General features: G+C 44.6%; 1 protein-coding gene across 1 annotated transcript in view; it reads left to right on the top strand.

Annotated features, from left to right (window-relative positions):
* The first annotated feature begins 524 nt into the window (after window positions 1-524).
* The window catches only part of trim33l (tripartite motif containing 33, like), a 59,515-nt gene continuing 42,719 nt past the window's right edge, over window positions 525-17,320 (top strand). The window contains exons 1-2 of the mRNA XM_038712404.1: window positions 525-766; window positions 15,271-15,333. Of these exons, the coding sequence (XP_038568332.1) occupies window positions 15,292-15,333 (42 nt within the window). The 5' untranslated portion in view covers window positions 525-766; window positions 15,271-15,291. The remainder of the gene's footprint in view (window positions 767-15,270; window positions 15,334-17,320) is intronic.

Raw genomic sequence — 17,320 nt, forward strand, 5'->3', positions numbered from 1 at the left:
AATAAACAGTCTTTTGCTCTAAACTAATCACACAGAACAACAGGGCTGGTCTGCAAAATGGTTGACACTCCATCTTAAGTGTCAATGAAACAAAAAACTGTCCTTCTGGCACTAAACAGCTGTCAGTTTTCTTTACATTACAAAGAGGAGACAAACAATAGTTTAATCAACACTCTGATGTAATCGTTTGGCCTAAAACCCTGCAGGTTTACATTTGAAGGAAAACACTGAAACACTGGAATACATTAAGTTTGTTGTAACTTTTTAAAACTCAACAATTGTCTCTGGAGGGGATCCGACAGTAGAAGATAAATAAAACTTTAATCAACGAGGGTTTCTGCTTTTCCTGCCAGTCTTTTAGGTTTGTTGCTGTTATAGTGATGCCAGAACAAACTTATTGTCCCACAACGTGAAGAGGTTCGCGCTCCGCTCCAGCAGGGGGGCGGAACCGTCGATACAACCCACGAAGAAGAAGGAGGAGGAGAAGGAGGAGGAGAAGAAGGAGAAGGAGGAGAAGAAGAAGAAGGAGGCGGAGAAGGAGAAGGAGGAGGAGGAGAGAGAAGAGCGGCCGTTGTGTTTAGAACCGAACAAAGGCGGCGGTGCTCTGAACGGTACCGAGCCTGAAGAACCGAACACACCGGACAAAGACACCGTGACCACGAGCCTCCATCTTGTTTCTGTCCCGGAGAGCAGGACGCGGACAGACAGCGCGAGCCGCGCCGGGAGAAGCAGCCTGTGTCCGGGCAGCGGACGGGAACACCGCGGGGTAAGTGTCCGGAGAGCCGGAGGTTCTGATGGACCCGATCCGGATCATATGTGACGTTAGATCAGCCCGGCTGGAGGTTGCAGTACATATACTCAGTGTGTGTACTCTGTACTACAAACTAGAGTTAACGGATCAATATATCAGTAGATATCACGTGATCAGGCTTTAGGTTCTGCCGTCTGGACTCCATAACTAACTCTTTACTTTATTTAAAGGATATAAAGGATGAAACACATATTGGTCGAGCTCAGGCACCTTAAATTTAGATATATTAACTGTTTGCTGCTAAAATGACATTTTTATAGAAACCAAATGTCCCTCATTCTTACTGGATATTGAGTTTACAATAAAATCATCTTTAAACAGCAGAGGCCCATATTGAGTAAAACAGGCACACATTATGAAAAGGGGACGTAAGAATGACTTAATGTCTCTTCAATCCGTTTCGTTTATTTATGTAAATACAAATATATACTTAATATTTGGTCATTTCCATAAACTACAAAGGAAAAATTCCAACTCAACAGGGTGGACAAATCACCAGTATGTCCTGTATAAACACGTCTGTGCGAGCTTCAATACTGGATGAGGAATCTATATAATTTATAACAAACAGTTTTTGAAATGATTTAATCTGATTTATCTCCTCAAAACTTCGGCCTGACAGGGTGGACACATTACGATAAAACACATTAAAGTGACTTAATAAAAATGTCAAACTCAGACAGTAAGAGAGCAAAACCACTTACAGGGACCGTTGATGCAGCTCAGCAGGATGCACAAACATAAAACCTTATTTCTTTCTACAAAAGTTAACAGTTTTGATAAACACACCACATTTGATTAAATAGATTTTGAACAAGTATTTAGAAATCCATCAATCCGTCATCAACCGCTTATCCTGCGTAAAGGGTCGCGGGGGGGCTGGAGTCAATCCCAGCTGACTATTGGGTGAAAGAGGGGGTTCACTTAGCTTAGAAATCCATATGATTTTATAGTTTTAGACCAAAGTTGAATGATCAACACTGGGGACTTCTCTGAAACCAAAGCTTTTAAAATGTAAATAAAACAACTTAGAAGCCAGTCTCATTGTGATCATAATTAATAACAATTGGCCTTACGTAAAAAACCCAAATGGAACTAGTATTTGTCTGAAAAAAAAAAGACCCAGCTGTGATCCTGCAGGTTTGTAAAGAGCCCAGTCTGGAAACCCCCCCAGTGTCCTGAGGAGAGTCCCGTCAGCTGTGGGAGGAAACCCAAAAAATGCTGGATCAGGTGCTGGAAGTTTCTGCACCGGTAGAATCAGCCAATAGGAAGATCTGCAGTAAGGAGCAGGACAGTGTGGTTTGTGGTATTTAGAAAGTAGGTGGAGAGTTCACTCCTGAAGGGGGGAGGAACTGGGCCGGGTTGTATAAGAAGATGCTCTGACCCTCTTCGGTTCTGGAGCCGAGCTCGAGTTCATAAACTCTGTTGCATTGAACTCTGATTGGCTCCAGTGGATCTTTGAGACTCCGGTATTAGAGTTGGTCTGTTTTTTCTGACAGTTCAGTGTTGATGGAGAAGTCCAGACGGATCCTCCGGCCCGGTCCTGGGCTGTAACCCACGTACTCAGTTCTTCAGCTGATATTACTATACTATATATTTCACCTAACGTCTTGAGTTATTTCGCAGTTTAGGTCTTTCTGCCAGACGGTTCTTAGATTTTTACAAATATCTAGCTGTAGTCTAGATTAAAGTTCTCACAGAATCTGGCTGCCCCGTGTGTTACGCAGGGTGAATTCCATCACTGCGTTTTCATCTCCAGGAAGCTGACCTTTGGTAATTCAGTCTCTGATTTGTAAATATCTCCAAAAATTGTTTTTATGTTCCAAATTGTATTTTTGCGCCAGTTCAGAAATTGTTAAGTTGTTGTTAAGTTAAACAATTGTTAAGTTGTTGTTAAGTTAAACATGTCCATGAGTCCTCTTTCCTTGTGAAAGAATGTCCGGTGGTCCGAAGGGACTGGCCAACTCCTGTTCCATCCTCTTCCAGTGCTCGCCCTCTCTGGACATTTCACGCCTAAGCCTCCGGCGTCTCTTGACGACCACATCTTTTTAATGTTAATTCTCGACTTTTTCTTATCCCAGAGAAAATCCTTGATGATCTTAACATATTGCTTAAACAGAAGTGGCGACAGATTAAGAGGCAACATCATGGAGACATAATTGAACTGTGGAGCAACCGCCATTTTGATCACATTAATTTTCCCTCCATAGTGTGAGTTTCTGTTTCCCCCATTTATCCAGGTTTATTTTTATCTCACATAAAAGTGGTTCTATATTTAAGGGCATTATTTCCCCAAATGTGGACTAAACCTGACCCCCAAGTATTTCATGCCAAGTGTACCCATTTGAAATTAAATGAAGTAACCTCCGTTGAGTATTGGATATAGGCATACCTTCCTACTTGTGCCAGTTTACTGGAGTACAGTATGAGTTAATATGGTCAAGTAGATCACTGCTAAGATGTCATCCGCATACATAAATACTTAATGCTTCCATCCCCCTGCAAGCACTTATTGAATTCTAGCATCTGCTCCTCTTGGTAATAATATAGATTACAGTGCAACATTCTTCTTTTTCTTTTATTCCGTCTGTGAGCATCATCAATCCCAACTTGAAGGCCTGCTCAGATAAAGTCTAAAGTCTGTTTAACCTCTTAACAGTCCTGTAAAATTCATGCAAAACACCTATTCAAGGCAGATCCAAAGTAAATTGAATGTAGTTCTTGAATCAGAATGATTGTAAGTGCTACTGGAATTGATTAATATAAGTTTAAACACATTAAAACTAATATATTTTTCATTTCTGCTTGAAAATGCTTGCTAAAAAATGCATATAGCTACAACTATAGCTGGGACTTATGAGCTGGGTAGGGTCACAGCATAAAGCCTTACCTACTCCAAGTTTAAATTTCATACCAATACCATGACAAATTACTGTTTTCCACAGCAGTGACGTTCTCCTTCGTGTGACACCTTTAGTGAGTTAGCAAGTTTGACGTGTTGCCAGAAACGAACCCGATCGCTGCTGAGAAATGTCGGCCCGCTGCTTTCATCTTATCGACTTGTCCGTTTTTGTATTTCACTGGAAACTGAAGTGTTCCCAAACAGAAGACCTTAATAATAAGAGAGAGTCTTGAATCTCTGGCTTCTCTGCTCTGGCCTTGATGCTTAAGTGAGTAGTTAGCGAGAGGAGGGGCTAAAGCGTAAGGCGGAGATTTGGTCCGCCACTTAATATGTCCGTGTGGAAACTTGGAATTTACATATGTTCCACACACAACAAGCCTAATATTTGTTGTTAAAGATTGCATTCGGTGCACATGAGCACCGTTCTGAAAGTCTTGTTCCGAAATGGTCCGGTACGAATACACGTACCGTTACAGCCCTGTTCGTTAGTATCTTACCGTTTGCCCCAAGTAGGCCTACCGGCCTGAATTTAGATGGATGTGAAGTGTCTCTGTCCTTTTTAGGGATAAGAGCGATCAGTGCTTCATTGAATGTACTGGGCAGAGAGCTAGATTCGAATGCTTCTAGGTGTACCCCACGTAGAATAGGAGCCAAAATGCCAATATATTTCTTGTAGTATTCAACCGGGAAGCCGTCTAAACCAGGTGACTTTCCTGTTTTCATGGACAGAATAGTGGCCCTAATCTCCTCCTCTGTTATGGGAGGGAATGACATCTGCACTGGTGTGTTCACTGTTGCTTAACTGGTCCACGCCTCTAAAATATCCACCGTGTCACGATTTGTAACATATACCGCTGAAATACCCTGGGTGGCCGTTAATATGCCTGGGTGGCCGTTAATATGCCTGGGTGGCCGTTAATATGCCTGGGTGGCCGTTAATATGCCTGGGTGGCTGTTGATGTACCCGGACGGCCGCTGATATACCCTGGGTGGCTGTTGATGTACCCTGGGTGGCTGTTGATGTACCCTGGGTGGCCATTAATTTGCATGGCTGGCTGTTGATGTACCCTGGGTGGCTGCTGATGTACCCTGGGTGGCTGCTGATGTAGCCTGGGTGGCCGTTAATATGCCTGGGCGGCTGTTGATGTACCCTGGGCGGCTGTTGATGTACCCTGGGCGGCTGTTGATGTACCCTGGGCGGCTGTTGATGTACCCTGGGTGGCCGCTGATATACCCTGGGTGGCTGTTGATGTACCCTGGGTGGCTGCTGATGTACCCTGGGCGGCTGTTGATGTACCCTGGGTGGCTGTTGATGTACCCTGGGTGGCCGCTGATATACCCTGGGTGGCTGTTGATGTACCCTGGGTGGCTGTTGATATACCCTGGGTGGCTGTTGATGTACCCTGGGTGGCCATTAATTTGCATGGCTGGCTGTTGATGTACCCTGGGTGGCTGCTGATGTACCCTGGGTGGCTGTTGATATACCCTGGGTGGCTGTTGATGTACCCTGGGTGGCCGCTGATATACCCTGGGTGGCTGTTGATGTACCCTGGGTGGCTGTTGATGTACCCTGGGTGGCCATTAATTTGCATGGCTGGCTGTTGATGTACCCTGGGTGGCTGTTGATGTACCCTGGGTGGCTGCTGATATACCCTGGGTGGCTGTTGATGTACCCTGGGTGGCTGCTGATATACCCTGGGTGGCTGTTGATGTACCCTGGGTGGCCGTTAATATGCCTGGGCAGCTGTTGATGTACCCGGGCGGCCGGTCTGGAGATGGTCAAGAGTCGGTGCAAAAGAGTTTTTATTCCAATTAAGGACAGAAGAAATCCGAGCAACATCCTTGCAAGCGTCAAGATGGAACTAACCTTACGGTCTTCGAACATCACCTTATATTCACCTTAAACTCCATCTTTCAGGTGGGCGTTGCTCTTCGTCTTCTCCCAATCTCCGCCTTTGTGTTCGCTGACCACTCCCGTCCCAATGGTGTATTTCTTTTCCTCTGCTGCCATCTAGTGTCCGTTTACTTCCATTTACCATTTCTCCACCTTATTTTTTCATTAAAGTTATTTCTTTTCTGATTGTTCTATTACATAATTTTGTATTATAATATAACCTTTTATATTTTTAAAACACTGGATCGGAAATATACCATTAAGTTTCAAACCCAGTTTTTTTTTTTGTTTAAAGTTATACATGTATATTTTGACACTATTAAAACTCAAACACACACACTTATTTTTTAAAAAGATTAACTACAAGATAACATAGGTTAACTCAACAGACTAACATTGGTTACCAAATCAAACATAAATGTATAGTGTTGTATATTTTGAAGAATAGGTGTCTTACTTCAGTGTACATCTCATACTTGACCGGGTGCAGGTGTCTGCTCATCCTCCCTACTCCTTTGCATGTTATCAGGTCCTTATGCAAATTAAGCAAAAACCTATTCTTATCTACACTCTAAGCAAACAGTGCCTGCTGTACGTTGGCTAGGTTTTTGCATGTTCATAACTTGATGTTGTTTCGTCAACTTCATTTCACGTGTAGAGACGCTGAAAGCTTACAAGTCCACACAGAGTAATATTGTGTATTTGAAGCTATAAAATAAGTATCAATCGAACCAGTAAGTCATTCTACTAATGGTTACTAACCAACCTGTCATCCTTCTGATGATTAAAGCACTTCTATGGAAAAGAATAAACAAACTTAAAATGAACACAAACAAGATAAATAAAATATACACAACATGACGTACATGACGGGCAGCCGTTGACGTACCCTGGGCTGCTATCAACATACCATGGGAACTGTTCATCTGTATAAAGGCTCCAAACCTTACCCCTACCAAACATTTCAGATAGGATCTGCAGGTGAGGAAGTTTCTATAATACGGCCCCTTTTATCTGAGTCTAAAACTTCAGATAAAGATAAGGATGTGATTAATCCTCTGGTGGAAGCAGGGGGGCGCCTTAAACCTGCGTCCTCTCTAGAAGCCAGCGGGGGGCGTCTTAAACCTGCGTCCTCTCTAGCGGCCAGCGGGGGGTGCCTTAAACCTGCGTCCTCTCTAACGGCCAGCGGGGGGCGTCTTAAACCTGCGTCCTCTCTAGCGGCCAGCGGGGGGCGTCTTAAACCTGCGTCCTCTCTAGAAGCCAGCGGGGGGCGCCTTAAACCTGCGTCCTCTCTAGCAGCCAGCAGGGGGCGCCTTAAACCTGCGTCCTCTCTAGCAGCCAGCAGGGGGCGCCTTAAACCTGCGTCCTCTCTAGCAGCCAGCAGGGGGCGCCTTAAACCTGCGTCCTCTCTAGAAGCCAGCGGGGGGCGCCTTAAACCTGCGTCCTCTCTAGCGGCCAGCGGGGGGCGCCTTAAACCTGCGTCCTCTCTAGCGGCCAGCGGGGGGCGTCTTAAACCTGCGTCCTCTCTAGCGGCCAGCGGGGGGCGACTTAAACCTGCGTCCTCTCTAGCGGCCAGCAGGGGGCGACTTAAACCTGCGTCCTCTCTAGAAGCCAGCGGGGGGCGCCTTAAACCTGCGTCCTCTCCAGCAGCCAGCAGGGGGCGCCTTAAACCTGCGTCCTCTCTAGCGGCCAGCGGGGGGCGCCTTAAACCTGCGTCCTCTCTAGCGGCCAGCGGGGGGCGTCTTAAACCTGCGTCCTCTCTAGCGGCCAGCGGGGGGCGTCTTAAACCTGCGTCCTCTCTAGAAGCCAGCGGGGGGCGTCTTAAACCTGCGTCCTCTCTAGAAGCCAGCGGGGGGCGTCTTAAACCTGCGCCCTCAGGAAAAGGTGTGATTGTATAGAAGTCTGTGAGAAAATGTTTCTACTTGTCAGCTGATTTATTCCCTCAGTAAACACTTTCCTGATGAGTTTCTGGTCTCAGTCTCTAGTTTCAAGTCTTCTTCAACGCAGCATGATGTTCATTTAGTAAATTATGGTCCCATTTAGAGGAACAGAGACCAGGAAGCAGGGGAGGCTTTAGGGCGGGATTATCTATGATTAATAAGTCGTTACCATAGCGACCTGTCTATCAGGATAGAGGCGACTCGTACCCATGGCACTGTGTACATTTAACCGGCAGCGCTGAAGAATAAAGTGAAAATACACCGTTGTTCCCAGAAAGAGCCAAGTGTTGAAGACCAAAAGCTCAGAACCGGACCAGGTCAAAGGTCTGAACTTGTCTCCGACACTTTTAATCTTAAATGAGCAACAACTGGACTCCAGAAGAGTCACTGGAGACAATACGAGGCCAATGCAATAGTTTTTCTCTTTCAAGAAGAACCTTTTCAGTCCACCTCTGGAAGGCAAACTGTTGTTGGGCAGAAAATACACTGGTAGAAATTCCTAAAGGATGTAATCATTTTAAAAACAGCACCTCTAGAAGGTTCCTGCCTACTTTTTGTTTAAGTCAGGAGCCTCAGGGCCTTATAATGCGGAGCAAAAAGAGCTTTTCTTCAGTTCGCCTTGAGGTCAGTTGTGTAGCTGTCAAAAAAATGAGCGCATGGAAACAAAAGCGCTTTCACACTGCAGTGTTTCCCACAGGATTTTAAGAGCACAGCATGTTTTGGACATCACCCCCAAAAAGCCATATATATGACCTCTGAATCATTATCAGGGTTTTTCCTGCATAGAGAAATTTTTGACGCCCCCCAAAGATGTTTTTAGAGAGTTCCAAAGGAAAATCACCAGCAGCAAAATGATCAGAATTGATAAAAAGCGTTTCAAATCGTCTCAGAATGTGTTTGAATAGCCATTTATCAAACTACTACAACTACTATTTTAACTAATCGAGTGCCTAAACAACAAAAATAATAGTGGAATTGAATATAATTGGAATCTTCAGTGATGAAAGGACTGAAATTGCAAACCGATTTAATAGATTCTTTATCTTATTACAACACACACTGAGAGACCAGTCAACATCTCTTTGTATAAAAGAGGTAGACCAAAGTGAGACTGCTGAAGTTTTTCAGCAGTTACAGCACTCTAAGGCCAAGGATAACTTTGGCTTGGATACTGCTTTTACAACAAAAAACAACACGGTTCTCTCCTCTTCAATGCCAGATACACATGTCGTAAACTTATCCATTAGAGCAAGTGAATTTCCTCAGCAATGGAAAACGGCTGTTATAATTCCAGCATCTGACCGACGAATTATAGACCAATTTTACCTGCACTCTCAAAGGTTGTTGAAAAACAGTTGCCAAACAACTTGTTGATTATCTTGACAGTAATCATCTCCTACACGCCAAACAATTTGGGTTTAGACCACGGTACTCAGCAGAGTTTGCGAACTGTTACCTCACTGAAATGATAAAACAGTCGTTAGATGAAGGAAATGTGGTGGGTGCAGTATTTCTAGACTTGAAAAAAAGCCTTTTGATACTGTGAATCACAAAATTCTTTTAAATAAATTGACACGTTGTAACTTGTCCACATGATGCAATAACTTGGTTTAGATCATATCTCGAACACAGGCCGAAGCGTGTTAGAATAAATTCCACCCAGTCATCTGTCCGAACTTGTCGAATCAGAATTCCAATAGGTTCAATTTTAGGTCCTTTACTTTTTAGTTTATATATAAATGATCTTCCCGGCAGTGGCAAAAGGGTTAAATGCCAAATGTATGCAGATGACACAAAAAAACCTCAGATTGCAGCTGAGATGCTTTCAAAAGAACTGGACGGTGAATCACAGTGGCTCCGAAATAATCATCTGACCCTGAACTATGATAAAACAGTCTCTATGTGCTTTTCAATAAAAAGAAAGTTGTAGCAGCGGAGGTGAAGAGATTTATTTCTTTTCAATAAAAAGAAAGGAAATTCCAGAATAAATATTGATGAGAAGGAGATAGATGAGGTACATGAATTTAAATGTTTAGGGGTTACTTTAGATTCTCATCTTCAGTTTGATAGACATGTAAAGAGACTGTGCAAAGCTGTCAGGACAAATTTAAACTGCTTCCGATTAATAAGACAAAATAAACCCCTTAAGGCAGCACAAGAGTTTATGCATTCTATGATATTTTCTCATTTATCGTATAACTGTTTGCGGTCAGGCCAACCAAACACACTACACCCATTAGGTTATTATATAAACAGGAACCAAAAGTAATGGACCAGAAATCTGTAAGATGGCGCCGCTGCCTCATTACACGGAAGCATAATTTATTGAGTTTTGACAGTTTTGTAAATTTCTAAAACAAATTTTTAAGTGTGTGAACAACCTTGCACCAGAAATATTCTGTCAACTAGTAGAGAAACAAAAGAGCGGAATAAGAACTAGAGGCACAGTAAGTGGAAACTGTAGAGCCGCAAGACGTAGAACAACATTTGGTTTTCAGTAAGAGGCAGAGTCCAGCAGGGAGACAGCTGTAGGGACAAAGCTGTTCCTGATCCTGGTGGTTTTTGTCCGTAGGCTCCTGTAGCGCCACCCAGAGGGCGGGAGGGCAAACAGTCTGCTGGGTGGCAGGAGTCTTTTCTGATATTTATTGGTCTCCTGAGACAACGCTTCCTGTTGATGTCCTTGATAACTGGAAGAGAGGCTCCAGTGATGCAGTTCTCGAGGAACGGACTCATCACACAGCCTTGTTGTACGCCAGTGTTAAGAGTGATGGTAGAAGAGCAGTTGTGGTCCATCTGAACATATTGGGGCCTGTTGGTCAGAAAGTCCAGTAACCAGCTGCAGGTAGAAGCTCTGATGCCCAGATCTGTGAGTTTGGTGATTAACTTGCAAGGGATAACGGTGTTAAATGCTGAGCTGAAGTCTATGAACGGCGTTCTTGTCCAGCTGTGAGAGGACAGAGTGCAGTGCTATGGAGACTGCATCTTCTGCGCTCCTGTTTTTACGGAAGACAGGATTTGATATGTGCCAGAGCCATCTGCTCTAAGCACTTTGTGATGATGTGGGTCAGTGCTTCTGGGGGGTAGTCGTTGAGACAAGCTGGAGTGGAGCGTTTTGGCACTGGCATGATGGAGGTGGATTTAAAGCAGGTCGGCACAACAGCATGGGCTAAGGACAGGTTGGATAAGTGCGTCAGGATCCCCGCCAGCTCCCCTGCCCGTGCTCTGAGCACACGTCCAGGGATGCCATCAGGACCTGCAGCTTTGTGTGCGTTGATCCTGCTCAACACTGCTCTGACATCAGTGGGGGAGAGCGTTGGTGGTCAGCAGTCGGCACTGCCTTGGTTGACCTTCTCGAGTTGTTAAGCTCGTTGAGGAAGGAGATATCAGAGGGAGGTTGGTGGGCTTGTGGTCACTGATGACCTGAATGCCTTGCCACATACGTCGGGGGTTGGAGTGTAGCTCCCAATGTCTGTGTGGGAGTGACAGGTCGTCTGATTGCCAAACATAATCCAGTTTGCGTGTTTGATCCGGTCTTGCAGCACAGAGTCTGTCCCCTCAGGCTACACTTCCATTGTCCTCGCTTTCGGTTTCACACGTTGGATTAGTGGTGAATACATGTGGAGGAGGGGTGAAGCTTTGTAAGCTCCAGCAATGTTGGAACAAACTTGATCCAGTGTGGCGTTCCCTATAGTGTGGCAGGAAACATGTTGATGAAATCTGGAGATGTTAACTAACTTCGCGCAAACAGGCTTCACTTTTCCAGCAGGCGGGGAAACAACAGACTTTTCTTGGTCTTGAGAAGCCGACACTCTGTAACAGACGCAGCACATTTACTGCCAGAATATTTTCCCCTGCCCGCAATCAAACACTAACTACGCACCTCCTGACTGGGAGTCATGTCACCTGTCCAGTAGATGACGAATGAGGGGAGGAAGCGAGCCAAGCCGCGATAAATAATGTTGTATGTGGTTCTCGTACGGCGTAACATGAAGACTTCACAGCCTCTCTTCAGTAGGACTCTCATACTGCAGCACTTTGTAAAGAGACAAACTGACAGGATAAAGTCTCTAACCTGACTGTCAGCTCGCTCTGGGCCAATTCACTTACCGTAAAGGCTGGAATACGTGTGCACTCCAAATGTTTGTGCGGCCAGCTTAATCTCTTTCTCACAGACGAGAGACAGAAACGGAAACAGTTAACGTTCCCGTAGTTATAAAGAAACATACTTTGGGTTCTGCTGTAGATTACAGAGTGTGGCTGCTGTTTAAAAGAGAGCAGGTTTCAGTTTGCCAGACGACATTCAGCTGCATTATTCTCTACAGTTTAAGTAGATTTAACTCTGGCCTCTGGTAAAACTGTTAGATTAGAGCTGCTGTTAGGTTAGGATGATTAATGTCAGCCTCGTGTGGGATTAAGTGCCAGATAAATCAGTCTAATGGTCGGGGTGTATCAGGTTCCAGTTATATAAGCAGATTGTTTTCCTTTTTATACAGTTGATATCTTCTCATGCTGTGTTTTTTAATCCACTTGCCATTAAACATATTAACCTTGTGTTTTTGTGCAGTTTCTGTGAAGTTAGTTCTATAAATTCTATGTCTGTTGTGTCAAACTCGTTGTCCTGCTGCCTTTCTTGGCCCGGGTGCCCCTGAAAAAGGGGTCTTTAATAAATTACGGCCTGTAAAGCAGTCCTGGGATTTATTACTGGTGTCTCAGATTTAATTGCACTGCCAACAAAGTATAAACCCTTTGAGTTAAAGGAGACCTTTTTATACTATAGTTCTGTGACTCCTCTATGGCAGCTTTGCATGATTCAAAGTTCAAAAAAACCAAATCTTCTTATGTTTTCATGTATCCGCGAGCCTGTACGCAGGTTAAGCGGTTGACGATCGTTGGATGGATGTTTTCATGTAGGCCTTCATTTCAGCCTCTGTCTGAAACAAGCTGTAGATCCTGTCTCTCAGAACAGGCACTTCAAAGCAGAGCGTTCAGAACAGGAGGAAATCTGAGGTTTTGGCTCACAGGGATTTATTTTAAATACACTGCTCAAAAAAATAAAGGGAACACTTAAACAACACAATGTAACTCCAAGTCAATCACACTCCTGTGAAATCAAACTGTCCACTGACTGACAATCAATTTCACATGCTGTTGTGCAAATGGAAAAGACAACAGGTGGAAATTATAGGCAATTAGCAAGACCCCCCCAATAAAGGAGTGGTTCTGCAGGTGGTGACCACAGACCACTTCTCAGTTCCTGTGCTTCCTGGCTGATGTTTTGGCGGTGCTTTCACTCTAGTGGTAGCATGAGACGGAGTCTACAACCCACACAAGTGGCTCAGCTAGTGCAGCTCATCCAGGATGGCACATCAATGCGAGCTGTGGCAAGAAGGTTTGCTGTGTCTGTCAGCGTAGCGTCCAGAGCACGGAGGCGCTACCAGGAGACAGGCCAGTACATCAGGAGACGTGGAGGAGGCCGTAGGAGGGCAACAACCCAGCAGCGGGACCGCTACCTCCGCCTTTGTGCAAGGAGGAGCAGGAGGAGCTCTGCCAGAGCCCTGCAAAATGACCTCCAGCATGTGTCTGCTCAAACGGTCAGAAACAGACTCCATGAGGGTGGTACGAGGGCCCGACGTCCACAGGTGGGGGTTGTGCTTACAGCCCAACACCGTGCAGGACGTTCGCCAGAGAACACCAAGATTGGCAAATTCGCCACTGGCGCCCTGTGCTTTCACAGATGAAAGCAGGTTCACACTGAGCACATGAGACAGACGTGACAGAGTCTGGAGACGCCGTGGAGAACGTTCTGCTGCCTGCAACATCCTCCAGCATGACCGCTTTGGCGGTGGGTCAGTAATGGTGTGGGGTGGCATTTCTTTGGGGGGCCGCACGGCCCTCCATGTGCTCGCCAGAGGTAGCCTGACTGCCATTAGGTACCGAGATGAGATCCTCAGACCCCTTGTGAGACCATATGCTGGTGCAGTTGGCCCTGGGTTCCTCCTAATGCAGGACAATGCTAGACCTCATGTGGCTGGAGTGTGTCAGCAGTTCCTGCAAGAGGAAGGCATTGATGCTATGGACCGGCCCGCCCGTTCCCCAGACCTGAATCCAACTGAGCACATCTGGGACATCATGTCTCGCTCCATCCACCAACGCCGCGTTGCACCACAGACTGTCCAGGAGTTGGCGGATGCTTTAGTCCAGGTCTGGGAGGAGATCCCTCAGGAGACCATCCACCACCTCATCAGGAGCCCAGGCGTTGTAGGGAGGTCATACAGGCACGTGGAGGCCACACACACTACTGAGCCTCATTTAGACTTGTTTTAAGGACGTTACATCAAAGTTGGATCGGCCTGTAGTGTTTTCCACTTTGATTTTGAGTGTGACTCCAAATCCAGACCTCCATGGGTTGATAGATTTGATTTCCATTGATAATATTAATTATTATTAATAATTTGTGTGATTTTGTTGTCAGCACATTCAACTATGTAAAGAAAGGAGTATTTAATGAGATTATTTCATTCATTCAGATCTAGGATGTGTTATTTTAGTGTTCCCTTTATTTTTTTGAGCAGTGTATTTTAACCTCATTATTTGAAGCTTTGTCCATGTTTAATATCCAATATTCTACCATTATAGATAAGTCACAAAATATGGAAAAGCATAATAGGTCTTCTTTAACGTTAACACATGTCAAGTAAGTTAAAGAACATGGTGCAGGAAAAAGCTGTGAATAACAACATCAGGATGAAGAAGTGAACCATGAGGCACCAAGTGGAAAAACACTGGTAGAGGAGTAATGAGTGGAAAACATGGAGTGGAAAAGTACCCAGTAGAAGGTTCCAGAGGATTAAGATCCATATTTGGGGAAGAGGGCAGGAACCTTACGAAGGCACCGCCTGAACGGGGGAGGAGCTACAGGGCTTTAAATGTCTGAGCACAGCAGCTCCTCTTCAGTTCGTCTGGAGGCCTGTGGAGACATAACAGCAATAAAACCTGTGTTTTTTGGACTCTTAAGTTGCTGTTTATGTTTTACAAAAAGTTTAAAAGTGATAAAGACGCGAGCTGTTTCTCAGTCTGCATTCTTGTCTGTTCTTGTGCAACGTCTGTTCTAATTCAAAAGTCTGCATCAAACCAAGCACAGTCAAATACCCGGATGTGTTCTTGCACCGAGCGTCTTACCGAGCCTGCGGCGGTGGTGACTTGTGTGGATTATCCCAAAAAATGCATTTCGCCGCCAAAAAGCAGAAATATCAGAGGAGAAAACTCACAACTGTAAGTTATTATACTGCTGTTCTTGTGTCACATTTAGTAATTTTAAGAGTTTTTCATGCGGGAATATAGCCGTTTAAACGTTTTCGGAGGTCCCGCCCGCTAACGGGTCCACGACGTGCTCCCGTTCCTGGGAGTTTGTACTCACGAGTCGAACTTGCCAAGTCCGAGCTTTAAAGTACAGAAGTCCGAACTTGGCGAACTCGGTTTTGAGAAACAGCCGATGTTTGGGTTTCCAGCTGGTGCAGACCTGAGTTTCTTTCTGCCTCCTGTGAGGTCGCCCCCTGCTGGCTGTTAGAGAGAATGCAGGTTTAAGGGAACTTCACAGCCGGAGGTTCCTGCTCGGTTTATTCACGTGTTGCAGGAACGTTCTCATGTAAGGATCTGATTTCACTGATGTGTTTTATTAAAATGTTTGCTGGTGTTTCAATCCAGTCTCCTGTCTCTCTTCCAGGACTCGACTTCTCTCCTCAGCATGGAGACCACAGCAGATCCAGGAAACCGGTTCACTCACCAGGTAACAAACTATGGTTCAAGGACCCCCCAAGGGTCTCCAGGATTCCTGGGCAGGGTCACATCTGAAAATAGTTACTGGGAGTTTATTGACTGTTTTAGTTCTTTTCAGACATGAATCTGTAACTTTGCTCTCTGTCAGAGGTTTTCTTTGGTCGTTGCCTCTGTAACGCAGGTGATACAACCAAAAATGTTATCACGCTAAAAAAATAGCGTTCGATATTGATAATTTATCGGGATAAATGCCAAACTATGATTTCTTTCAGGTTTAAAGGCTGATTTTTGCTCCTGAGTGAAAGTTAAAGGTGGTTTTCTGGTCAGAACATTTATTGAACATTTGTTTTATTGTTATATCGTGATAATTATCATTATTGTTTTATTGCCTGGCCCTAATGTACATTTATTCATTTAGCTGACAGGGTCTTCAGGCAGCTTGGTTAACTTTATGGTAAACTTTATCACAACTGGATGAACATCAAACTTGGAACAGAACGTTTTACACCTCAAAGTTAACACACCCTCGTGATGTTACTCTGCTGGGTGGGTGCGTCCTGCTGATACGGATGGGTGTGGGGGTTCCCTATCAGCTGTTCCACAGTTGCACAGGTGAGGCCTGATAACAGGGAGGTGGAGCTGGTGGATAGTGTCAAGGGGGAAGGTGTCAGAACTGTCCCTTTGTCTTTCAACAGTAGGCCTCATTTAGTTTGTTGAGTCGTAAATGGAGTGGGGGGGGCTTTAGCTTTGTAATTGGTGGTCCGTGGCAGGGACCTGTAGTGTGAGGACAGACCTCTACCTTGACACCGCCTTGCTAAAACCTGTACTTTGTCTTCCTAAATGCCGCCTCCCTTTCCAGCCTCAGCTGTCAGAGTCCGGCTGTGGATCAGGGTTTGTCGATCTTATAACTCACACTGGTGCGTGATGCACAGCTGACCTCGCTGCAGCTGATGTAGGACGTCACCGCCGCCTCTGTGAGCTCATCCAGGCTGAAAACGTCCCGGCCAGTCCAGTCCAGGTGGTTCGACCAGTTTGTTGCGACATGAGAGAGAAATATTCCCAGGAACAGTGTGGAAACTGCTCCGACACGTTTCACTGAGCAGCTGATGAGGGGAAAAACAATCTTGTGGCGTTGTTCCCCTGATGTTCATTTCAAACTTATTATTTATTTATTCCCATCGTAAATTGTTATGTTCTCATTTCTGCAACTTCGTTAATTGTGCTGCTGCCTGGAGGACTGGAGGACAGTCGTGGTTAAATAAAGGTATAATAGTATGAAAACGGTGAGAGTGCATGTGTGTGTGCATGTTGCAAAGAAAACCAAAATAAATAATTCTATTTATATAAAAGTGACAAATAAAAAGCAAAGTTACGGAGCAACATGGCAGCCGGACTTGGCGCCATCTTGTCTGATATGAAGAGCGTTCCTTCAAACATCACATGTTTCAGGAAGACACTCCTTCACCAAATGTTCTTAGGACACATTTCTTTCTCCTGTTTTCTTATTTGGGATTTGTTCTCAGGTTAAAACAGAATCTACGACCATCTTACTTACAGCTGAGAGCTGTGCAAAATAAGTAGTTATTCCCTTTTCTTCTGTTCTAATTTAAATTAAAATATTTCTCTTATTTACAAGTTTTAAGTAATTATATTTATTATTTTGCACCAAATCTTTAAAAATAAAAAATAAACACCCTCCTGGGACAGATGGCAGAGAGCAATTAATAGCTGGTTTGTAAATTACAGCTTTAAACATAATTTTTCTTTTACCGTGTGTTTTATTTTGTTCTAAGTTGAATCCTCCTCACTTCCAGTCAGCCGCAAGCTGCTGATAATGATTCTTTATAGCTCACAGTAGCCGTTTCCATCACCGTTTTTTTTTTTTATGTGCACTGTGAAGTATCACATTAGAAAAGGTTGACGGAAACGTCAAAATACTTAATTTAACAAAAAGGTTTTTACACTCGCTTGAGGTGGTTTTTGTCGTAAAAGAAGTA

This window comes from Micropterus salmoides, unplaced genomic scaffold (genome assembly GCF_014851395.1).
Source record: "Micropterus salmoides isolate LMB-PRFRI ecotype aquatic unplaced genomic scaffold, ASM1485139v1 Ms_hic_scaffold_11, whole genome shotgun sequence".
Classification (NCBI taxonomy): domain Eukaryota; kingdom Metazoa; phylum Chordata; class Actinopteri; order Centrarchiformes; family Centrarchidae; genus Micropterus; species Micropterus salmoides.